Here is a 25,484-nt window from a genome sequence, read left to right as displayed (position 1 = left end):
TATTTTTTATATTGAACTTCCATTATAGTGAGTCATAAGTTATATATAGGACTTTACTTCTGGCAAGGGCAAATCAGATAATTCAGGTAAATCCTTTCACTGAGAACAAAAAGATAAGCTAAAATACACAATATGGGAGATAAACAAGCTTGATTTCTACTTCACATCATACTCCAGAATCAATTCCAGATGGATCATATATTTAAGGCAAAACAATAAAGTTTCTAGAAGACAGTATAGGACAACACCAGAATCATGATTCTGAGGTGGAGAAAAACTCAAACAGAACACAAAAAGCACTAATTTTTCCAGTTTGTTGCCTTTTTGAAAGTCCCTTATTTCTCTGAATGTTTAACTTTTAATCTATGTCTAATAATTTCAATAATATGAATTATTTTGGAGTCTGACATTTCTGACTGTTGCTTCTACTGGTTCTTACTTATGAGGACATTCCTATGTATGTTTTTGTGATTTCTTTTTTTTTTACTGTAAATTCACATTTTGTGGGGACAAAAATAGTTATGGCAATTCCTTGAGCAATGATTTGCAGATAGCTCTCTCCAGAGAAGATTTACAGTTTTTTCTGCCACACACTCAGAGCTGTTAAATTAAATTTTTTTTTCCTTTGGGTTTTTTTTTTTTTTTGGCTGCACCACATAGCATTTGGGGTCTTAGTTTCCCAACCAAGGATCGAACCTGTGTCCCCTGCAGTGGAAATGCAGTCTTAACCTCTATACTGCCAGGGAAGTACCGACATTAAGTTCTTGATCTAAGGTTTCTTTGGGGCTTCCTTGGTGGCTCAGATGGTAAAGAATCTGCCTGCAGTGCAGGAGACCTGGGTTCAGTCTCTGGGTTGGGAAGATCCCCTGGAGAAAAGAATGACGACCCACTCCAGTATTCTTACCTGGAGAATTCCGTGGACAGAGAAGCCTGGTAGGCTACAGTCCATGGAATGGAAAGAGTCAGACATTACTGAGTGACTAACACTTTCACTTTCAAGGTTTCTTTGAACCATTCTGGTGATGTTAATTCAAGTTGCAAACCTGTGCTAGGGCTAGTTTTGTGAGTTCTCAGGGGATGTATTTTTTTCCATATACTCAGTTTGAGATGGGCTATTTTCCCTGGGATCCTTTGCAGAAGGGAAGAATTGGGTTTATTTCTAGTTCTTTGTTACTCTAAGAACATAGCACTACAATCCACTTTATGTTTTGAGCCACACCTCTATTCAGGATTTCCGGTTGGACTACTCACCTTGTCCCCTGGACTGTATGATCCATTAAAATCAAAGCTCAAATCTACAGCTTTAATGATGCTGTCAAAGGGAAAGCTGGCTTCAGTGCCCTGCATACCTCTCTGGGTCATTTTCCTCTCGTTCATTGACCTTTGGGTATTCCTCCCTAACCTGCCTGTCAACACATTTTAAAAAGATATGTTAAAACTCTCAGAAAAATGTGTAGAGGGAAAGCTTCATAATGTTAGATTTGGCAATGATTTCTTAGATATACACTAAAAACACAAGTAACACACACACTCACTAGGTGAACTGGACCTCATAAAAATGAAAAACTTCTGTGCTTCAAAGGACACAATCCACCAAGTGAAAAGGGATAAAATAATTGCAAAGCATATATCTGATAAGGGGTTAGTATCCAGAATATATAAAGAACTCATATAACTCAACAACAAAAAATAAACAACCTGATTTTAAGATGGTCAAAGGACTTGAATAGACATTCTCCGAAGAAGATATACAAATGACCAAGAAGCACTTGAAAAGATTTTCAACACCATCAGTCATTAGAGAAATGCAAATCAAAACCACCATGAGTACCACCCCATGTCAACTAAGATGGTTACTATTCAAAAAAGCAGAAAATAAAGTGTTGATGAGGATGTAGAGAAATTGGAGCCCTTGTGCACTATTGGTGGAAATGTAAAATGGTGCCACTATGGAAAATAGTATGGCGGCTTCTCCAAAAATTAAAAATAGAACGACTATATCATCCAGCAATTCCACTTCTGAGTACTTACCCAAGAGAATTGAAAGAAGGGTCTCAAAGAGATATTTATACATTCATGTTCATAGCGGCATTATTCACAGTAGCCAAAGATGGAAGCAAACCGAGTATCTACTGACAGACCAATGGGTAAACAAAATATGGTATATACATACGCTGGAATATTATTCAGCCTTAAACTGGAAGGAAATTCTGACACATGCTACAACATGGATGAAGCTTGAAGTGAGTGAAATAAGTCAGAAACAAAAGGATAGTGTATCATTCCACTTATATGAGGTACCTAGAGTAGTCAAATTCATAGAGCAGACAGTAGAATTGGCAGTTGCCAGGGCTGGGAGCTGGGGACAATAGGAGCTTTTGTTGAATGGGCACAGAGTTTCAGTTTTGACAGACGGAAAACATTCAGGAGATGAATGGGGATGGGGCTTGCACAACAGTGTGAATACACTTAAAGCCACGGAGTTGTACACTTAAAAATTATTAAAATGGTGAATTTTATATGTTTTTGACTATAATTTTAAAATGAACTTTAAAAAAGATATTTTAAATATATAAACAGAATTTTTAGTTTTTTTTATTCAGAGGCTCAGTCAGGTACTCAGTCCATTCAAATTGGAAAGAGAATGCTATTCATGCATGTTAAAAGTGACCCTTCAGTTCAATTCAGTCGCTCAGTCGTGTCCGACTCTTTGCGACCCCATGAATTGCAGCACGCCAGGCAGTTCCTTAAAATGTAGTCCTCTTGGTAATCTATGCTTCCCTGGTGGCTCAGATGGTAAAGAATCTGCCTACAATGCAGGAGATTCCTGATTTTGATCCCTGAGTAGGGAAGATCCCCTGGAGAAGAGAATGGCTACCCATTCCAGTATTCTTGCCTGGAGAATCCCATGGACAGAGGAGACTGATGGGTTAGCCTGATGGGTTATAGTCCATGGGGTCGCAAAGAGTCGAACACAGCTGAGCAACTAACACTTTTACTTTTTCACTTTCTCAGTAATCTGAAGGCTGCTGAGAAATTCTATCAGACAGCCGTGGTCTTGCCCACAGCAGGGCGGGTGACCCTGCAAACCACTGGTTGAGATCTTTAGGACCTGGTCCAGAGTTTATTTTGCACAGACCAACGTTAACATCAGCAGGGATGTGCCACATGGCCTCCTCTGTCAGAAATACAGCTTGAGAAATCTGATCCAGCACTCAAACTAGACTTTCTCTCATTAAAGAAGCCTCAGGCACCAGCTCTGTAGTTAAGATTGCAAGGGCTTTTTTATTCTCAACCAAGCTGTAATTTGGAATCCTGTCTCTGATCCACATGTCATTACCTCACAAAACCCTACAACCTCCAAACCCCTACCAAAGTCACTTTCAGGCTTAAATTCTGAACTGAGGGAATCCTCAGGTCGTGGTGATTCTAATTGCTAAAATGCAGCTTTCTTGTTTTTTAGCTTTAAATACTCTTTCGTATCAGGTTGGAATTTCACTATTATTGGGATCCTTCATTACAGCAAGAAATGACCTTGCCTTAGACTTGTGCTTATATTGTGCTACCGTATTTTCTCTCATCATAAAGCTTGATGTTTCCTGTATAATTCTTCAATGACTCATTTTATCTTTTATTTTTAAAATGTATTTATTTATTTATTTTGCCATGCCAAGCGGCTTGTGGGATCTTAGTCCCCCAACCAGGGATCGAAACCTGGCCCTTGGCAGTGAAAGCATGGAGTCCTAACCACTGGACAGCTAGGGAATTCCTAGTGAGTCTTCATTTAAAGGGAAATTATTTTGTTTTCATGCCACTTACTCTTTGGTTAACTAGAAAGTTATCTTAGAGGCCAAAATGTTGAATAATTAACATAAGTGACTTTGAAGTAATTTATAAAAACATAGATCATATTCAACTATAGTAGTGTTTAAAAGTTAAATGAAGAATAAACTCGAATAAAAAAAAAAAAAAACCACAAATCATGTTTGTTTTCGTTGTGTCTGCACTTTTAACCTTGCATTCTCAGGCTTTGCTTCTAGAATCGAAGGGGCACACCCCCTGCCCATTTACCGCCCTGGAACTCATTGACTGCAAGATGGATCCATGGTCTCTGGGGAGACTTGGGCAGGCTTTGCGTCTCAGCAGTCTGCATGTTCTTGTCCTCGACTACTGCAAGTAAGGCTGGAATGCAGAGTTCCTTCAAGGTTCCCCACGCCTACCCCTGCCCCCGCTGGCAGCTGGAGGAGGCAAAGGCAGGGGAGGGAAATGCCCTAGTTCCTCGTGTCTAATCCAGTCATTGCGGCAAAGGACACCCTAAAACTTCCTTAGAGTTCATGTTCCTAGTAAATGTTAGGGTTCTCAAAAAGTGTCTCTAGTTATTCGTTTCTTCTTTCAACAAACATTTGTCGAAGGCTAGTTTGTACAAGGCGTGGTGCTAGTTGCTAAGGAAGATATAAGTGTACTTAAGGCACTGCCACTGTCCAAGGGAGTCCTCAGTGTATAGAAGGAGAAGACATGCTCTTGACTATGTAAAGCACGAGGCGGAAAGTCTGAATATCACAAAAGTTGTTGATATACATTTTATCAGTAGTTTGGATAAAGGAAACTGCAATTCCATAGAGATGGTCAGTGTTCACTAGGAGAGAAGGTGGGAGGAAAGGTATGGTGCCAGGCAAGAGCAGAGCAAGTCCTTCAGAGGGCTGGGCACCGAGTGGTCAGGGGAGGTCAAGGTCAATACTACTAATAATAACAATAACTGCTAATGGTTATTACTGCGTGCCAAGCACAGTACATGGATTTTCTCATTTTTTCTCCAACAGTAGATATGTATCAATGTATACCATTACATAGAGATGTATGATGTACTGTTTCTAACCCTTGACTATAGGTAAGGAAAAACTCAGGGGGATTAATTGGCTTGTTCAAGGCCATTCCGTTCTTAGGGATGGAGGCTAGATGTGAATTCAGGTGTCTGATTCAGAGTCCACCTTTGATCGATGATACTAGATTGCTGGAGTCTTAATTTACAATCCATAAAAAATTTCAAACTGCTTATGTGATCTGGGCTCGGTCATGCCACCTCTCTGATCTATGAGCTGATCTCTTCCACTTCCCAAGTCTATGATTCTGTGACTCTTGCCATGGAACCAGCTGGTGCCTTGTACTCAAAAGGCCAGTGGGCTGCGAAGTCATGCCTGAGAAGTGGTACCTCAGTGATACAAAGACCCCACTAAAGGACTGGGATCTTATTGGGGCCCTGGTGGTGACAGAGAACAAGTCCATCAGCAAAAGCTGGGGAAAGTCAGTATTCTGTGGAGATTCTCCGCGTTTCTGAAATGCTGGGAGGAGCCTTGTGCTGTCACTTCAGTCACATCTGACTTTGTGCAAACCTACAGACTGTGGCCTGCCAAGTCTTCTCTGTCCTTGGGATTCTCCAGGCAAGAATACTGGAGTGGGCTACCATGCCCTCCTCCAGCGGACCTTCCTGACTCAGGGATCGAACCTGCATCTCTTATGTCTCCTGCACTGTAGGCAGATTCTTTACCACTGAGCCACCAGGAGCCTTGGGGTCTCCTAATTCAGGGCAGCAGAAGGACAGGGTCCTCGGGACACCATGCAGTGATTCAGGAGCAGCCACAGAGTTCCCAAAATGGACCAAGTAGAACCAACCCCACTGCTAGGAGACCCTCTAGACTCCAGTTGCTGTGCTGGACCCAGAGACCTGCACTGCGGGGAAGAAACAAGGAAGAAGGAAGGAATTCCCATCTTTAAGAAACAGCTTGTTTTAATGGTCAGTGGAAATACTGCTGCTGCTAAGACACCTAGAGCTGTCAGGTTGGGTAGCTGGGAGTCTGCACCGAAACCTCAACATGGACAGATCACAGGTCACTGCCCTCTGGGGACTGGAGCTCTGTCCTCAGTGTCTTCCCTGATAGACTGTGAAGTCCAGCAGGCAGGATGCCCCTCTTTCTCATACCCAGCTGTGTCCCCTCAGCCACTGTGGTCCTCAATAATCACTTGTTGAGTAAATTTATAAATTTTAAAGTTATTTCTGTCAATACTATTTGCTTCATTTTATTTTTTTAAACTATTTTTATTTTGATCTTTGGCTGTGCTAGGTCTTCGTTTCTTTTGTGAGGGCTTTCTCTAGTTGTGGCGAGCAGGGGCTACTCTTCATTGATGGGCACGGGCTTCTCATCACGGTGGCTTCTCTTGTTGCAGAGCATGGGCTCGGGGCGTGTGGGCTTCACTAGTTGTGGTACACAGGCTTAGTTGTTCTGTGGCATGTGGGATCTTTCTGGACCAGGGATCAAACCTGTGTCCCCTGCACTGGCAGGTGGATTCTTATCCACTGTGCCACTGGGGAGTATGTATGAGTTTAGTTGTTCAGTCGTGTCTGACTCTTTGTGACCCCATGGACTATAGCCTGCCAGGCTCCTCTGTCCATGGGATTCTCCAGGCAAGAATACTGGAGTGGGTTGCCATGCTATCCTCCAGGGGGTCTTCCCAGCCCAGGGATCCAACCCAGCTCTCCCATGTTGCAGGCAGATTCTTAAGCATCTGAGCCACCTGGGAAGCCCTGTGCTACCAGGGAAGTTCTCACTTTATTTTAAAGTTCAAGACTTGACTTTGCAAATTCCCCGAACATATTTCTGGGCCTCAGTTTCTTGACCTAATCCCTACCTACCCGCAGAGGCTGTTGCTGGCGTGAATGAGATGTGTGATTTCACTTTGAAACTCTAAGGATTGTGCAGATTAAGGCTAGAGAACCTCAGGGCCAAGGAGGGCTGAGAGGTCTAACTTTCCTGAACCTGCTGTGGACATGGCTTAAGAGGATTCTCCTTACAGAGTCCTGGTACCATTGGGTCTTCCCAGACTGCCAACTGGGCCACCTCTCTCATCTGCAGGATTCACAACTTGCTCTCCATTTGCTCCCTTGAATGGGTACTTCAAACGGTCCTCTGCTCTCTTTGCCCAGGAGGCAGACTCCGGGTCCCCCTTCCTCCACATGCAGGCTGCCCCCCTCAATCATCCCAGCCCACCCCCACAGCCAGCCCTAGCCCTGGAAGCCTAAACTGAGGACCAGCAGAAGTGCTTCTCACTGCCTTGGGAGTGCTTAACATTAATAATCCAATGGGTAACATAAATTTTAAAGTCCCTATTGTTTCTTTTTAGATTTACACATGAAGAAATTGAGAGTATTTTCTCAGGCCTGGAGAACAACCAAAGGCTTCAAAGCCTCAGTCTGCGCTACTGTGGTCTGGGGCCACAGAATGGACCAAGGCTAGGCACCATCGTATGCTACAGTACCATTTGGTGAGAGGGTCCCCTGCTCCCTGCCCCCCACTCCTGTCACATCTTGGCACTGTTGCATCTTGAGTTATATAAACACTTACTTACAGAGCCTGCTAACCCATGAGTTCCTTAGATTTTTTATTATGTTTTTCATCATCTTTTCCTCCTCTAGTTATTTTGTTTTTCTTTTCTTAATTATAATAGAAAGATCCTTTAGTTATGTTTGAGAATCAAGGGTGTCGTGCTAAATGGATGTTTTGGCCGGCTGATGTGGTTACTAGGTCTATTTTTTAATGACATGGTCTATTATTATTTATTATGATTATTTATGTATTATTTTGTAACTAGGTCTATTATTTTATGAGGTGAAGGCCTCAGATCTAAATTTGAGAGAGCAGAAAAAATATCAGATGAACAGTGTATTTCGCCCCTTCCCCAGTGAGCTGCACCTTGGTGGCAATTACTTGCAATGTTCTGGAGCTCTGGGTCTCCTCAGACCCCTGGCAGAGTATGCAGAGATGCAGGGGAAAGACCAACTGGCTGCTTCTTCACCAGATACCAGGAACCCCCCTCAGCTACTCCAAGGTAAGCTGTGGGAAACTTGGTCCTAAGCTCTTTTGGGGCCACCTAAAACAAAGAAACTTTGTTTTGCAATTAAAGGTGACCTTCTCAGTGATCCATGGAGATTCTTCTTCCTGAGAATGTGTAGGGACAGAATAACAGGTCCCCAAAGATGTCTTTGTCCTAATCTTCAGAACCTGTGCCTATGCTAGCTCACATGGCAAAAAGATCGTTATAAGAGGGAGGCAGGCAGTTAGAGTCAGAGAGAAGGAAGTGTGACAGTGGAAGGAGAGGTTAGAGTGATGTGAGGAAGGGTTCATAAGCCATGGTGGCCTGTAGGAGCTAGAAGGGACAAGGAAATGAGTTCTTTTCAGAGGCTCCAAAAGGAAAGCAGATCCACTGACACGTTGACTTTTGCCTATAGGAGTCATTTTGGACTCTGATCCCCAGAACTGTAAGATGATACACCTGTACTATTTTAAGCCACTAAGTTTGTGGTCATCTGTTACAACTGCTGTGGTTCCCGGTAAGAGCTGTCTTCATGGCCAGCTGATGGCCACCCTCTTGCTATGTCCTCACAGGGCCTTTCCTAGGTGTGTGTAGGCAGACAGAACAAGCTCTCTGGTTTCTGACAAGAACACTAATCGTGGGCTTCCCTGGTGGCCCAGTGGTGAAGAATCCACCTGCCAATGCAGGAGACACGGAAAGACTCCACATACTGCAGGGCAACTGAGCCCACGAGCTGCAACTAATGAAGCTCGTGTGCTCTAGAGTCTATGCTCCACAACAAGAGAATCCACCACGATGAGAAGTCAAGCATTGCAGCTAGAGAGTAGCCCCAACTCTCTGCAACTAGAGAAAACCTGTGCACAGACCCCATGGACTGTACAGTCTATGGAGTTCTCCAGGCCAGAACACTGGAGTGGGTAGCCTTTCCCTTTTCCAGGGGATCTTCCCAACCCAGGGATCGAACACAGGTCTTCCGCATTGCAGGCGGATTCTTTACCAGCTGAGCCATAAGGGAAGCCCAATGAAGACCCAGTGCAGCCAAAAAAAGAGAGAGAGACCCCAGAGTTCCCTTACTCCTTTCACCTTGTGGGATTATAGCAAGAAGACAGCCATCTGTGAACCAGGACGCAGGCTCTCACCAGACACTGAATCTGCTGGTACCTGGATCTTGGACTTCCCAGCCTCTTCCAAACTGTGAAAAATAATTATTGTTCATAAGCCACTCAGTGTATGGTGTTTTGTTATAACAGCCCTAACACATTAAGACAAAGAGTACACACAGACTTCCCAGTAGCAATGTTTGTGGGAATGTGGATGGTTTCTTAAAATGTCCAAATTCTCACCTTTCATAATGGCCCAGTACCTGTGGTTGGTATCATTGGTCACAGTCATCATTCTACTTTGTGAAAGAAAGGCACGCCTGTCCCACATCCAGTATCTGAGCAGAGTATCTCCCCTAGGGTTCAGAAACAAAGAGATAGTTCAAAATATGAGTTTAAGTGTTAAAAAAAAAATGAATGACTCTAATAACTCAGCAATAAATCATGTTTTACAGGTCACATGGCTTCCAATTTTTGCTTTTAACAAAATTGAAGGAGGACTTAAGTTATAAACAGACAGATCATTAAACAAACTTTTTTGGTCGATCACTATACAGTTTTTAGCCTATAACTCAGGAGTTCAAGGGCTTTCCTGATGGCTCAGCAGTTAAAGAATCCCCCTGCAATGCAGGAGACACAGGAGATGCGGGTTCCATCCCTTGGTCGAGAAGATCACGTAGAGGAGGAAACGGCAACCCACTCCAGTATTCCTGCCTGAAAAACCCTGTGGACAGAGGAGCCTGTTGGGCTACACAGTCCATGGGGTTGCAAAGAGTCAGAAATGACTGAGCAATTGACACACACACAGGAGTTCAAAGAACTGAATAATACTGCTGTGATAAAACTCCTAGGATTTATTTGAATTTTAGATGGAAATAATTAATTATAAGTATGTTCCATGCAATGTTTGGGATACACTTAAAATGATTATTCTTTGTTTATCTGACATTTAAATTGAACTGGGTGTCCTGTATTTGGAGGACAAGAGAGAGTAAACCTGACAATCCTATTATTCCATTCTCATCCATATGAATAAGATTTCTCAGCAGTTACAACTATAACAATAAAAAAGAGAAAAAGCACTGATGCTGAATTCTGCTTCATTTTAGCAGTGATATTCTTTAATAAATATATGAATTAATTATAAAAATAAATAAAACAGCACCATCCATCTCTTTGGGAGAGGTAGTCAATAAAATTTTATTTTTGTATTTAATTAGGATTTATCAAAATATATAAAATATATTGTATTCATCAATTGCATATGTCTAAACATTGAGTAATAACTACAGAAGAATTTTTAATACTTTAGAGGCTTATGATCACAACAAATTTTTAAAATTTAAATATTTGTAAATGAAGCATTTGTTTTATAGAGAAGTATTATAGGATGACCCATAAGTGACTTTCAAATATAAAATTCTATAGAGTTATTAAAATGAAAATACCAGTAAAAACACAGGAAAAAAGGGAATCATGTAAAGTGATTCAGTTACATATACATGTATAACTTTTTTTCAAATTTTTTTCCCTTATAGGTCATTAAAAAATATTGATTATAGTTTCCTGTACTATACAGGAGGTCCTTGTTGGTTATCTATTTTATATATAGTAGTGTGTATATGTTAATCCCAAACTCCTAATTTATCCCTCTCCTCACCCTAGATTTTATTTTTAAATGTCAATATTTTCTATATGTTAGAAATTTCATCCTTTGAAATTTTAAAACTTAGGATGAACAAGTGTAGATACCAAACTAAAAAGTTACAAGATTGTTTATAACTTTTCCATTTCCCTCTAGAATGTTACTGAAGGCAAAAATGTGTTGAGGCCAATGCTTCGTAAGGCACAAACGTTTGATTTCCTTTCCTGTTCTGTGAGCTACTCCCAGGCTCCTAGTAACTTCTTGCCAGAGGTGGGCACAGAAGCTTTCTGCTGCCGACCACCAAGGAGGCATGAATGCCTCACTATCCAATGACGAGTTTGCTTTCTTAATTACTTGTTATAATGTATAAAATGCAATTTTAGCAATAACGCTCCTTCCTTCCTTCGTCATATGTATGTATGTGTGTGTGTGTTCACCTGTCTTTCCTTACACACATTAGAGCATAAAACAAAGATCCCTGCCCCTGAGGAAAGGGCTGGGAGCACAGTGCGCTTGTGTACGTGCGTGTGTATATGAGGGGTGGGGGGAGTCAGACATCTTTTAAAAAGCATAATAAATATATACCAGCTATAGTTTTCTATAAGATAACTGCTATGGAAAAAAAGAAAAAAAAACAATCAAGATAAGTAAGTTTGGGAACCCGGAGAAGGAAAAAATGGTTGGGGTGTGATTTTATTTTATTTTTATCCTCAAATGCAAATAGCTTTATAGTTTGCTAACACACACATACACACACACACACACACACACACTTTCAGGTGCAAATATAGCAATACGGAAAATTCTTAGAAGTGGAATTATAGGGCCAAAAGGCATGTGAATTTAGTGACTTTATTTTTATCTTAGCATTTATTTATTTGGCTGTGTTGGGTCTTAGTTGCAGAACTCCAGAATCTTTGTTGCGTGATCTTTCATTGTGTCACATGGGCTTCAGAGTGCGTGGGCTCAGTAGTTGTATCGCAGGAGCTTAGTTAACCCCTGGTACGTGGGATCTTAGTTTCCCAACCAGGAATCAAATCTGCATCACCTGCGTTGCAAGGCAGATTCTTAACCCCTGGACCACCAGGGAAGCCCCTAGGGTGACTTTAAATAGACAGTTGCGTATAGGCTCCCTTGAAGAGGTGGCATTTGTGAACAGACACAGGAGGGGAGGGAGCGAGCCTGCAGATAAATGAGGAATGTTCCAGGAACACCCCAAGGCCTACACACAAGGAGCAGCAGGTGCCTGGGCAGTACCAGGGGCCAGGAGTCAAGTGCCTTCCTTGTTGGCTAGGAAAGCACAGAGGAATCAGAACTGAGTCGGGACTTAGGTTTGAGAAGGACCACTCAATCTGTGTGGCAAACAGACTTGGTGTGGGTGGAGGGCACAGAGACCTTCCGGGAGGCTGTTGTCATTCAGATGAGCGGTGGTGGTGAGAGGTGAGACGAGGAGGGCAGCAGAGGAGGTTCTACATCTACACTGCTTCCTGGTGGATGGGATGTGGGGTGTGAGAGAGAGGGAAAGAAGGGTCCAGAATGACCCTAATGTGATCATATGTCAGAATGTGTACGTATCTATTTTATAATTTTATCTATTTATTTATTTTTATTTTTGACTGTGCTGGGTCTCTGCTGCTGCATGTAGGCTTTCTCTAGTTGCAGCGTGAGGGCATCTCATTGCGGTGGCTTCTCTTGAGACGTTGTGGAGCTCTAGGGTGCTCAGGCTCAGTAGTTGTAGTGCATGGGCTTAGTTTCTCCACAGCATGTGGAATCTTTCTGGACCAGGAATCGAACCTGTGTCCCTGGCTTTGGAAGATGGATTCTTAACCAGTGGGCCACTAGCGTTGTCTCCAATATATGTATTTAAATATGCCAAAAATGTGTTCTTCTCTGCTACGTTCTTACTAATTCCCAAGACTGGAGCCACTGGTATAGAGGGCAACTGTGGAACTGAAAGAAGGATTTACACACGGCCCTCAGGTTGGTTCTTCAGATGCTGCCTGGTTGCATGCTTTCTTCAAACCTTTAAGGGGAGAAACATGAAAAAGACAGGACTGAAGTGAAGTCAGTGGGTCAGATAATTCTCTTTTATGAGAAATCCCTCTGCCCAAAGTATACATAAAATGAAGGCAATAAATGATATTAAAGAGTGTCAAAAATCCATGCATGCAACTTCGAATTATTATTTTTTTAATCTTTTAATTTTTTTCATACAGCCCGACAGAGAGGAAGTTCAACTTTGAACCAGATTACAGAATCATTCGGAGCTGTAACAGTGAAAACTACCTCAGGGAAGAAGAGAAAAAAAGGTATTTTTATGGTTGTTTAAACTATTCCTCTTACTTCCTTCATCTTGTAAATCGCTTCCTCCTTTCATAGGCTGTGTGTAATTACTAAAGTAATTACCCCAAACAGAGAGAAAAACTCAAGTGGAGAAAAAGACTCAGTGTCTGATGGCTTCATATAAACCCAGTACTGAACAGCTTAGCCATACCCACCAGAACTATAACCACCAGAGGAATATGACTCTGCCACATTCAACAAGTCTAAAAAAACAATTATGGGAATACTCTGCAATAAACAGCAGGCAAGACCTGATAAATTCAGCTTGGAAACTCTTTTCCTATGCATTCCTTAGAGGTAGAAATGGAGCATATACCTTGAGAAAAGCACAATCCAAACAGACACATGCACCCCAATGTTTATTGCAGCACTATTTGCAATAGCCAGGACATGGAAGCAACCTAGATGTCCACCAACAGGTGAATGGATAAAGAGGCTGTTGTACATATATGCAATGGAATATTACTTGGCCATAAAAAGGAACAAATTTGAGTCAGTTCTAATGAGGTAGATGAACCTAGAGCCTGTTATCTAGAGTGAAGTAAGTCAGAAAGAGAAAAACAAATATTGTATATTAACACACACACACACACATATATATGGAATCTAGAAAAACATTCTGCTGGACATAGCAGGGGAAGGAGAGGATAGGGCAAATTGAGAGTAGCATTGACATATATACACTATTCATGTGAAGAATAGATAACTAGCAGGAAGCTGCTGTATAACACAGGGAGCCCAGCCTGGCACTCGGTGACAACCTAGAGGGATGGGATGAGGGGAGGAGGGAGACTCAAGAGAGAGGGAACATGGGTAAAATCATGACTGATTCGCATTGATGCATATCACAGACCATCACAACATCATAAAGCAATTATGCGCCAGTTAAAAAAAGGTAGAAACAGGGTAATTTAGAGGGAATTTTAAGAAGTCACCAGCTCCATAACCTCTGAGGAGGATTAAACTAAGAGAGAAGCTGTCCAAGTATTAAAGGTTTGCACTAAATGGTAGGGAACCAGGATTCCGTTCCCAGTACAAGCCCTGATGGTCTCAGCCTTCTGTTTTGCAAGTCAATGATTGTGCTCACAGCTTCCTAAATTCCACTCCAGCTTTAACATTTTGAAGTTACGAAGAGACAGCACAAAATGATTGATCACTGGGTGTGTCACGAGCAGTCTTTGGGAAATTCCTCGTGGAGGCTAACCTTAATTTCTGTTATTCTGTTTTAGTCCACTTCGTGTTGTTTTGTAGTTTGTGGTAGTAGGCCCTTATAATAAAGGTTTTCACCCTTTGGCTTTCTCTTCCCCAATTTTAATCTGTTCTTGCGTGGTCTTTTTTTCTGTCCTTGAATTATCCTTGTTTCTTTTCTGTGAAATCTCACTGAATTTGAAAAAAATATAATTTAGTGATCTAAAAAAGCCAGATGAAAAGGTAAAGTGAGAACATTTATCAGGCCCTGGCTCTGTTGTCTGATGTGAGTCTAGTCTTTCTGCTGAATAGTGACTCAACAGTCCTATCCCCTCAGATGTCATCCAGCCCAGTGTAAGGACTGTCCTCTGTACGGCGACCTGGCTTGGACACACTGATCCTCCTCATCCCCAGAGGAACCTCAGCCAACTCCTCTGAGAGCATTCTTGGTTGAAAATATTCCCAAATGGCAACTGTCTAAAACAAATGATAACCTAGTATGGTGCTCCTCCTCCTCCTCTTCCTCCTTCCTCTTTCCCCCTTTAGTAGATTTTCCAAAATCCACTAGCACTATTTAAAATATTTTTTTTAATTAAAAAACAATGCAGGACTTCCCTGGCAGCTCACAGGGGTAAAGAATCCACCTGCCAATGCAGGAGACATGGGCTCAATCCCTGATCCAGAAAGATCCCATATTCGGAGAAAGAACTAAACCTGTGCACCACAGCTACTGAGCCTGTGCTTTAGAGCCCGGGAACCACAACTGAAGCCCTCGTGTTCTATGACCCGTGCTCTGCAACAAGAGAAGCCACGGCAATGAGAAGCCCACGCACCAAAACTAGGGAGTAGCCCCCGCTCACCACAACTAGAGAAAAGCCCATACAGCAATGATGAAGACTCAGCACAGACATAAATAAATAAATTTTAAAAATTAAAAAAAAAAAAAGCAATGCAAGCCACAAGCCTATAATCTTAGCTGGAACAAGAATACATGGGAGGGTAGACATGGCAAGAGGGGTGGGTCACATTAAGGAGGATTGCATGCCAGGCCAAGAGTTTGGACTTAATCCAGTAGACAACGGGAGCCATTAAAGTCTTTTGTCTCCCAAGGAATTCTGTGCCTGGGATCAATAGAAACCACTTTGTATCTAATATTTATTTACTTTCTAGCCTCTTGTCAAAGTAGAGCATTTTCATGCTATCCAGACTTCACAAAACAAATTAAAACACAGCTTCCTATACTGGATAATTACTTTCACAGTCATAAGGTGTTTATTTGTCTGAGGATGAGTTTGGTCTTTGGTAGAAGAATTCTACATGTTTCAAAATAAGAGTCAGATTGAGCTGATTTACATCAGCCTCCTGGGTGAGGAGTCCAGATGGTTTCCATTTGGTCCCAATTGGAAATAGCCAAACTATTTTTATGCTCGCCCCTTTGTGGACAAGAGGCTTTTGGTCTGCTGCTTGGAAAGTTGAACTCAATGCTGTACAAGTCAAAACCCCCATTCAGAAGCCTGACACCCTTTCTATTCCTTCCAAATGAATGATTACAGGAACCTGACAACATCAGCACTCACGTGGGTGAGGTCTGGCTTGGCCTACCCTAGTCACACGCTTGTCAGGTCCATAAGGAGCCAAAGGATGGCTGAACACTGAAAATCACTGAGAGGTCATCAGAAATTGTCATCAGCAGATAAGACAGCTCCCCTGTGCCCCATTCAGCTTGACTTGTCATGTCACCTCAAGGCCCTCAAAGTGCTCAGAAGACCCAGCAAGGACTTAGGAGTGCTCTGTCCCCTGGGTCTGCTCCATTTCCCAGCCCAAGCCCCACAACATAGTTTCCAGGATTGTCTTAATTCTCAAGGATTTAGGACTGGGAGCCCCAGCATATGACTTAGATGTGTTTAGGGAGCAAAATCTGGCACACTCTCAGTCCCCAAGCTTGCATGTGCATTCAGTTGTATCCAATTCTTTGCACCCCCGTGGACCATAGCCCACCAGGCTCCTCTATCCATGAAATTTTCCAGGCAAGAATACTGGAGTAGGTTGCCATTTTCTATTCCAGACAGACTCTTACTACAGTACTAAAGCCACTCAGGTGGCAAATTCACTTCCCCAAATAAACTGTTAGTGTTTATATCATTGCCACAGACCATAGGAATGCTAGTGGCTTTAAGGAATGCAAGGGTCAAGTTCAAAAGTCAAGATGTAATCTTCAAAACCGCTTTATTAGTTCCAAGTCAGGAAATTACTGGTTATAATCCAGAAATTGTTTTACTCAAGATGTATGAGTGATAGCTAGACAATGGAATCTTTGTGGACAGGTTCCAAGGTCCAAGGTGTGAATCACCCAACACTAATTACACTTTGCTTCCTTAAGTCCTGCAATCAATAGGATTTATATTCTGACTGATAAACCTCTGGTAATCACACAGAAAATCACACATGCTCCTTGCTGATGGAAAGAAGCTGTTTTAATAAGTTAAAAAAAACAAAAGCCAACTTCAAGAAGAAGGTCCTACTGGGACCTGGCATCCACAGATTAACACTGAGTAATGGTTCACATTCTGATGCCCACTGGAATGTGTGATACCCACCTATTGGTCTCAGAAGAGGCTAGATGGTAATTTCTGGCTCCATGAAAATTTACACTTGATCTTTGGGTGTGGGCTCATATGGGAAACAGAGCTCTCTCTGGAAGGAATGGGACTTCCCAGGTGGGCTAGTGGTAAAGAACCTGCCTGCCAATGCAGGAGGAGAAAGAGACACAGGTTTGATCCCTGGGTGGGGAAGATGCCCTGGAGGAGGGCATGGCAGCCCACTCTAGTATTCTTACTTGGAGAATTCCACGGACAGAGGAGCCTGGCAGGCTACAGTCCACAGGGTCACAAAGAGTCGGACACAGCTTAGCACGGCACAGCAGCTGGAAGGAGTGAGAAGAGTTCATCAGCTGTGAGAGAGAGAGCATTCTAGGCAAAGGGAACTAGGTGAGAAAAAGCTCAGGGGCTGAAAGTGCCTGGAGGGTTCAGCATCTGGAAAGTGTGACATTCACTGCAGAGTGGTCATGGGGAGAGGGCTGGAGGCCAGTGGACACATGGCCAAAAGCCACGAATGTGGTTAAGGAACAGGTCTTTCTTCTGTGTGGAGAGGGGGAGCCATGATGCATTTGAAGCAAGACAGTGACACAATAAGAGCTGGATTTTTAAAAAGAACCTCCAGCAGCTTTGCAGCACTTGTTTCAGAGATGGACATCAGGACAATGCGAGACTAGTTTGGAGGTTTTTACAGTAGATCAGGCAAAAAAAGATAGAGTGCAGAACTGAGACTGCAGTGATGGAAATACAGAGTCTAGATATATTTAGGAAGGAGAACTGACAGGACCTAGTGAGGGCAGTAGGAAAGGTTCTGAAATCAGAAACAGCTGGGGAATCTCAGAGATTAACTGAAGAGAAAATGGGAGGAAGCTCAAGGTAGGGCAAGTCTACATTGGATCTGTGGTATGGCTCCCTGGTGAGGCATACAGTTGTCAGAAACATGTATCTGATCCTCAGGGAGGCACTGGCAGAAGTGGGGACATTTTATACATGGAGGTTCTCCATCAGGTTGTACCCAACCCAGGATTTCAATGACACACAATCCAGAAATGAAGCTGGAAAGCTAGGCAGTAATATTTGTTATGCACTACATGACTCTACAATCATTATTCCACCATGCTTCCCAGTCAGTCTTCACAATGCATTTAGGATATGAGTGCCCGTGTGTGTTCTAAGTCACTTAAGTTGTGTCTCTTTGCAACCCTATGGACTGTAGCCTGCCAGGCTCCTCTGTCCATGGGATTCTCCAGGAAGAATACTGGAGTGGGTTGCCATGCCCTCCTCTAAGGGTTCTTCCCAACTCAGGGATCGAACCTGCGTCTCTATGTCTCCTGCATTGGCAGGCAGGTTCTTTAACACTAGTGCCAACTGGGAAGCCCAGGATATGAGTATTATGATCTATATGTCAGCAATGGGGACATTTAGGTTCAGAGAAGCTAAGTGACTTTCTGGGGAGTCACACAGCATTTTTCAGAGAGGTTTCAAACCTGGAGATTCTTCTCATTTCAGTACACCACTCTGTCTCAGGCACAGCAGGCATCGCTTTACCACTACTAAGGTCTCTGAGACAGAGGAGGGTCAATTAAAGTGGTCATTGTTGATGAGCTTGTTTTTATTTAAAGAAGTGTAAGATTAGGTGGTGATGGACAGAGAGGCCTGGCGTGTTGCAATTCATGGGGTCACAACGAGTCGGACACGACTGAGCGACTGAACTGAACTGAACTGAAGATTAGGTAAAACTAGGTTGGAGTGAATACAGCTGGGGTGGATCAAGTATTACTAGGAGCTGAGCATGGACTCACTCTTACTCCAAGGAATGTGTTTCCCATTCAAAGAAAAGAATTTGGTTCTGCTTGAAATTTAGTTAGGGTCTTGGAGCAGGAAATCCCTGACCTAAGGGAGCATTAGCTTTTCTACCCTCAAACAGGGCATGTGGGACTCCCTAGAGGTCTAAATTCTGGAGAGTGCCTTGGACTAGCATTTTCTAAACTGGTTATTTTTCATGGGCCCAGATGACATTATTACCTCTCTTACCACCAGTTGGAGTGAGATTTGAATTGTTTTACCCATGGGGATGCAAGCTGGACCAGGACAATCACAAGCTTGGGAGCCTCCTTCCTCTCCAACTGCACACATTTATGCCACGCTGGCTCGGTGCAGGGTGATGACTGGCTGAGACCGTTTTGTTTCTTTCCTTGCAAAGCTGAGCAGCTGCACAGGAATTTGGCCTTTGGCCTTGGCCCCCTTGGCCTCACGCTTCATCACTGCTGCTTTCTGGCATGCCAGGAGGGGGCAAACAGAAATGAGTGCCACCTGCAATCAGTATCCACATTGTTAATCATTCTGGGTAGTCAACTTCTCAAAGGCATTTATATTTGTGAAGAGATGTCAAAAATAGAAAAATCATACTTTGTTCATGTTCATGAGTTGTTTCAAGGCATTAATTACACCAGGCTTGGAAATACAATGAATAGTGAGATAAAATTTTCTACAACATGATTACACTTATTCATTGATTCACTCATTTATTTAAGAAACAGTTATTAAATACCTATGGTGTGCCAGATACTGTGCTAGGACATTGGCACTGTTATATTATTTATAGTGGCTGTCATTAGCTATCATTCTCATACCCTGAATATAAGGACAAACGAGGTGTGGACCAGTTAGGCTTATCTTCAGTAAAACTAAAGGATAGGCTAGTTGTCATCCCTCCAACTATGTTTTGAAGGAAAATAAATCTTACTTCCTTCAGTAACTCAGCAGATTACATTTATATCCAAATAAACCAATTGAATCTTTTTAAAAAGCAGGCTTTTATTTTTAAATTGGCAAGCTAGAATGATCCAATGTCCAAACTTGTCATCTTTCCCTAAAAAGTCAGTTATCTTTCATGACTTGAAAACATACCCTGAGTTATCATCCATTCTCTTCTCTTCCTTGCTCTTCTCACACACCAGGTAACGTACTGCCTCAGCTTCATAGGGCAGGAAGTTCTGTCTCTTTTGCTCCCTGTTAAATTCCCAGCAGCTAGAACTGTGGCTGGCACATAATGGGAGCTCAAAAATATTTGTTGAATGCTGAATGAATTCAAGAACAGAAGAGTCCCATCCAGCCCTGGGGTTAGATTCTCAAGTCAGTATGTCAGGCAAAATTAGTGTGTAGCTAAATGAGCTTTTTTTTTTTTGGATGCACAGCTTGTGGGATCTTAGTTCCTGACTAGGAATTGAACCCCAGGCCATGACAATGAAAACACTGAGTCCTAACCACTGGAGTAGGAAATTTCTTAAATAAGCCTTTAAAGTCTCCCTTTTTGTTTCTTCATTCTTTCTTTCTTTCTTTTTTTGGTCAGGCAGCATGTGGGAATTTTAGTTTCCCCACCAAGGATCCAACCCACACCCCCTGCATTGGAAGCGCAGAGTCTTAACCACCAGATCACCAGGAAAGTCCCTAAATGAGCCTTTATAATCCTTTGAACTGCCAACACAAGACAATATATAGATATATATTATCTCTAAGTTCCATGCATTTTCTTTCCTCACTTTGGAACAGGTCATTGGTTTTAGTCAAGCCTCTCGTGAAGTAGTTGGCTGTAATTCCCAGGGTCACAATGCACACAAAGTGTTTACCTACAAACTCGTGGAGGCCCCAGGGGAAGCGATCAGCTTCCTAACTGGAGATTCAGCTCTCTCATCTCACACTTACAAGTGGATAAACCAGCATTATATCTGTAACTCTTTTCTCTTTCTCCATCCCCTTCCTGTTTTATTTTTTTCCTTTGCCAAGCTCCTAAACTTATAAACCAAATGTGAATATGATATTGTGAATCAACTGCACTCCAATAAAAATTAAATATCCCCCCAAAATGTGAATTTTGTGAAACCTGTATAGAACGAGGGTGAACTGGGCTCCAGGACCACTGAACTCAGGCAGGATGGTTCTTCGTCCAAATTTGTCCTTCTAGAACTCAAAAAATGTGATAACTTTGCAGGCTCTTTTAGAGGGCCGAATCCTTGTATTAAGTTGGTGCAAAAGTAATTGCAGTTTTGCATTGTTGAAATTTGCCGTTTCATATTGGAATACGTTATACATCATTTTAATGTGTATTTCTTCCTTTTTGTTTATTTGCCAATGACTTATTACTAGCTGTTCATTTTATATTTATTTTAGACTATGGAAATTATGTTAGACAAAAAGCAAATTTGAACGATTTTCTTTTTTTTTTTTTTGTGCGATTTTCTTATTTGAGTTCAAAATGAGTCGTAAAGTAGCAGAGACAACTCACAACATCAACAATGCATTTGGCTCAGGAACTGCTAACATACAGTATTCAAGAACTTTTGCAAAGGAGACGACAGCCTTGAAGATGAGGAACATAGTGGCTGGCCATCGGAAATTGACAATGACCAACTGAGAGGACCATCAAAGTTGATCCTCTTACAACTACGTGAGAAGTCGTCAAAGAACTCAGCGTCAACCATTCTACAGTCATTCAGCATTTGAAGCAAATTTGAAAGGTAAAAAAGCTTGATAGTCGGTGCCTCATGAGCTGACCACAAATGAAAAAGTCATCATTTTGAAGAGTCATCTTCTCTTATTCTACACAACAATAATGAACCATTTCTCAATGGGATTGTGATGTGTGACAAAAAGTGGATTGTATACAACAATCAGCAATGACTAACTCAGTGGCTAGACCAAAGAGAAGCTCCAAAGCACTTGCCAAAACCAAAGTTGCAGCAAAAAAAGGGTCATGGTCACTTTTTGGTGGTCTGCTGCCTGTCTGTTCCACTACAGCTCTCTGAATGCCAGCTGAGAAGTATGCTCAGCAAATCGATGAGATATACCAAAAGCTGCAACACTTGTAAAACGGCACTGGTCAACAGAAAAGGCCCAGTTCTTCTCCACAAAAATGCCCAACCAGATGTTGCACAACCAACGCTTCAAAAGTTGAATGAATTGGGCTACAAAGTTTTGCTTCATCCTCCATATTCACCTGACCTCTCGCCAACCGACTACCACTTCTTCAAGCATCTAGACAACTTTTTGCAGGGAAAGTGCTTCCACAACCAGCAGGAGATAGAAGATGCTTTCCAAGAAAGAGTTCATCGAATCCTGAAGCACAGATTTTCATGCTACAGGAATAAGCAAACTTATTTCTTGTTGGCAAAAATGTGTTGATTTTATAATGGTTCCTATTTTCATTAATAAAGATGTGTTTGAGCCTAGTTATAATGCTTTAAAATTTACGGTCCAAAACTGCAGTTATGTTTTCACCAACCTGATAAAAGTTCACTTCTCCAGAATCAACAGACAACACCTTCTACTGAGAAATTTCCAGAGACATTGATTTTCTCTTTAGCCAAAGTAAAGGCAACAATTTAAATCTTAAATAAGATTTTTCGTGCATAGAGAGCTTGCTATTATAAAGAAAAAGGATATTCTGAGTATTTTTTAAAGGACTTCTTAATTTATATGCATTTCCTTGACTATGTTGCTAAATGCATCTACTCACACAAGTTAGATCAGTATAATCTTAAAAATTAAAATCAATTAAGGTGGTGAAATGGGAGAAATATTGTCTAAAAATAATCAAATACTCTGATCTTTCTTCAGGAATCAAGAAAAAAATTAAAGATTTGATTGAAACTGGTCCTTGGTTAGTGAAGTTGTATTTGGCAGATAATGGCATAGATGGAAAGGGAAAAGAAGGAGAAAATGACTTGTTGGAATTCACTCAAATATTAACATGGTGAGTAGAAAACTAAAATGCTTTATTTGTTCACGTTCCAAAACGAGGTGCTTGGGTTAAATCATGGGGACAGTCATTTAACTGCAGCCTGTTAAGTGGTGCCAAGTGAGATTTTCAGCTGAGAGGAAAGCAGTGATCCGTCCTGTCTTTGGTATCTGATCTGTGGGAAGGCTTGAAATCATAAAAATGGCATGGCAGATAGTTGTATGTTAGCCCACAAATAGGTCTCGAAGACCTCATTAGAAGCCCCATTTTAAAAAGTTGACAACTAAGGCAAGGCAAGAGGTATGACTTCCAGATTTTTCTTCCCTATGGTCAGGATACAATGTAAATCTAAGCAATGTGATGTGAGGAAGAAAGGCAGCCTACTCAAGAGTGAAAACTCCTCTGTGTTTGATTACAAAGTTGTCCCAACCTCCTTAAAAGGAGAAAGAGCTGTTCTCGGAAGCTTCTAGAAAACAGAAAATTTCCCTGCCCCTTTTATCTTCCCACCCTTGATTGTCTCCCTGTCCACTCTCCTGAAAATGCATAACCAGTAGGCCAAGCCATAGGTGAGCATGTGTAGTGCTGTGAGAAAGCTTGCTGGATTGGCTCTAGGCTACACCATCTTAGGACATCAGTACTTATAGCATCTTGGGGCAATCAAGGTCAATAGAGCATAGCCAAGATTTGGGGCTTGAGGGCTTGATTGAAGGCTATTTTAAAAAAATAATTATTTGTGTATTTATTTATTTTTGTCTGCACTCGGTCTTCGTTGCTGTGCACAGGCTTCAATAGTTGTGATCTGCAGGCTCTAGAGCTCAGCCTCAGTAGTTGTGGTGCAGGGGTTTAGTTGCCCCATGGGATATTCGTTCCCAGACGAAGGATCCAACCCACATCCGCTGTGTTGGCAGGCTAATTCTTAACCGCTGAACCACCAGGGAAGTCCCTATTTATAAAGTAATAAGTTCCTTCTCTAATGTATTTCCTTATTCAGGAAGGATGAGAAAATTTACTACTTGGATAGCTTTGCTGGTATTTTTTTATAGTAAATGTATTAATAAACTTAGTTTTGTTAACCCATAATGCAACACTAGATTTACTATATTGCTAATGTATTATCCTTTTAGTATATTGCTAACATTTTGTTAAGCATTTTTGCATTGGACTTCCCTGGTGGTCCAGTGGTTAAGAATCTGCCTGCCAATGCAGGAGACAACAGATTCAATCCCTGTTCTGGAAAGATTCCATGTGCTATGGGGCAGCTAAGCCCATGGGCCATAACTACTGAGCCCACACTCTAGAGCCTGTGCTCTGCAAAAAGAGAAGCCACTATGATGAGAAGCCCTCATGCTGCAGCAAAGACTAGCCCCTGCTCACCGCATCTCGAGAAAAGCCCACACACAGCAATGAAAACCCAGTGCAGCCAAAAAATATTTTTTTAATTAAAAAACCTAATTTTTGTATCTATGTTCATGAAGGATGTTAGTCTATACTTTTCTTGTAATGTCTTCAGCTGGTATTTAGGATCAGGGTAATTCTGGCCTCACAGAATGAGTTAGGAAGTGTTTCCTCCTCTTCTACTTAATGAAATAAGTTGTGTTGAATTGGCATTATTTCATCTCTAAATATCTGATAGACTATGATAAAGATATCTGGACTTAGAGTTTCCTTTATGGAAAGATATTTAAACTACAACTTCAATTTTTTAATCAATAGACAGCTGTTCTGGCTTTTTTTTTTTTTTTTTGAGTAAAACTATGTCTTTTCAAGAAATTTGTTCATGTCGTTTAAATTTTCAAATTTACTGGCATCAAGTTATTCATATATTTTCTTATAATCTTTTTCATGTAGGATCTGTAGTGATATCTCTTCTTCTATGTTTGAAATTGTTGATTTGTTTTCTCCTTTCCAATTAATCTGATTGAAAATTTGTCAGTTTTATTGATCTTTACAAAAAAACAACTTCTGGCTTTTTCTAACGTTTCTCTTTATTCAATTTCCTTGATTTATTCTTTTTTATTATTTCTTTTATCCTGCTGACCTTGGGTATAAAAAGCTCTCCTCTTCTTCTAGTTTATTAAGGTAGAAGTTTAAGTTATTGACTTTAAACCTTTTTAATTCAAATATAATATTTATATTAATGTTAAGTATACTCAATATGCCAGCAAATTTGGAAAACTCAGCAGTGGCCACAGGACTGGAAAAGATCAGTTTTCATTCCAATCCCAAAGAAAGGCAAGCCAAAGAATGCTCAAACTACTGCACAATTGCACTCATCTCACACGCTAGCAAAGTAATGCTCAAAATTCTCCAAGCCAGGCTTCAGCAGTACGTGAACTGTGAACTTCCAGATGTTCAAGCTGGATTTAGAAAAGGCAGAGGAACCAGAGATCAAATTGCCAACATCCACTGGATCATTGAAAAAGCAAGAGAGTTCCAGAAAAACAGCTATTTCTTCTTTATTGACTATGCCAAAGACTTTGACTCTATGGATCACAATAAACTGTAGAAAATTCTTCAAAAGATGGGAATACCAGACCACCTGACCTGCCTCTTGAGAAATCTGTGTGCAGGTCAGGAAGCAACAGTTAGAACTGGACATGGAACAACAGACTGGTTCCAAATAGGAAAAGGAGTACGTCAAGGCTGTATATTGTCACCCTGCTTATTTTACTTATATGCAGAGTACATCATGAGAAACGCTGGGCTGGATGAAGCACAAGCTGGAATCAAGATTGCCGGGAGAAATATCAATAACCTCAGATATGCAGATGACACCACCCTTATGGCAGAAAGTGAAGAAGAACTAAAGAGCCTCTTGATGAAAGTGAAAGAGGAGAGTGAAAAAGTTGGCTTAAAGCTCAACATTCAGAGAACTAAGATCATGGCATCTGGTCCCATCACTTCATGGGAAATAGATGGGGAAACAGTGGAAACAGTGGCTGACTTTATTTTTGGGGGCTCCAAAATCACTGAAAATGGTGACTGCAGCCATGAAATTAAAAGACTCTTAT

General features: G+C 41.6%; 1 protein-coding gene and 1 long non-coding RNA gene across 5 annotated transcripts in view; one reads left to right on the top strand and one right to left on the bottom strand.

Moving 5' to 3' along the window:
- LOC145538131 (uncharacterized) overlaps positions 1-25,484 on the bottom strand; it is a 68,778-nt gene that overhangs the window by 18,664 nt on the left and 24,630 nt on the right. Inside the window, exons 3-8 of one of the 3 annotated variants that reach the window (XR_014076654.1) lie at positions 18,762-19,049; positions 16,979-17,065; positions 12,406-12,634; positions 9,210-9,322; positions 8,950-9,058; positions 1,252-1,406 (exon numbers count right to left, since the gene is read on the bottom strand). This is a non-coding gene — a long non-coding RNA (uncharacterized LOC145538131). The remainder of the gene's footprint in view (positions 1-1,251; positions 1,407-8,949; positions 9,059-9,209; positions 9,323-12,405; positions 12,635-16,978; positions 17,066-18,761; positions 19,050-25,484) is intronic. The other 2 variants (XR_014076653.1, XR_014076652.1) reach the window with 2 other exon arrangements.
- Positions 1-25,484, top strand: part of LOC145538127 (uncharacterized) — a 54,491-nt gene that overhangs the window by 8,344 nt on the left and 20,663 nt on the right. For both annotated transcript variants that reach the window (XM_081569638.1, XM_081569639.1), the window contains exons 4-8: positions 4,028-4,176; positions 7,177-7,317; positions 7,736-7,881; positions 12,828-12,920; positions 22,353-22,488. In XM_081569638.1, the coding sequence (XP_081425764.1) occupies positions 4,028-4,176; positions 7,177-7,317; positions 7,736-7,881; positions 12,828-12,920; positions 22,353-22,488 (665 nt within the window). The remainder of the gene's footprint in view (positions 1-4,027; positions 4,177-7,176; positions 7,318-7,735; positions 7,882-12,827; positions 12,921-22,352; positions 22,489-25,484) is intronic.

The sequence above is a fragment of the Giraffa tippelskirchi genome, chromosome 2, assembly GCF_054371585.1.
Source record: "Giraffa tippelskirchi isolate mGirTip1 chromosome 2, T2T-mGirTip1v1.2.pri, whole genome shotgun sequence".
Classification (NCBI taxonomy): Eukaryota; Metazoa; Chordata; class Mammalia; order Artiodactyla; family Giraffidae; genus Giraffa; species Giraffa tippelskirchi.
This window is presented reverse-complemented; position numbering and strand designations above follow the sequence as displayed.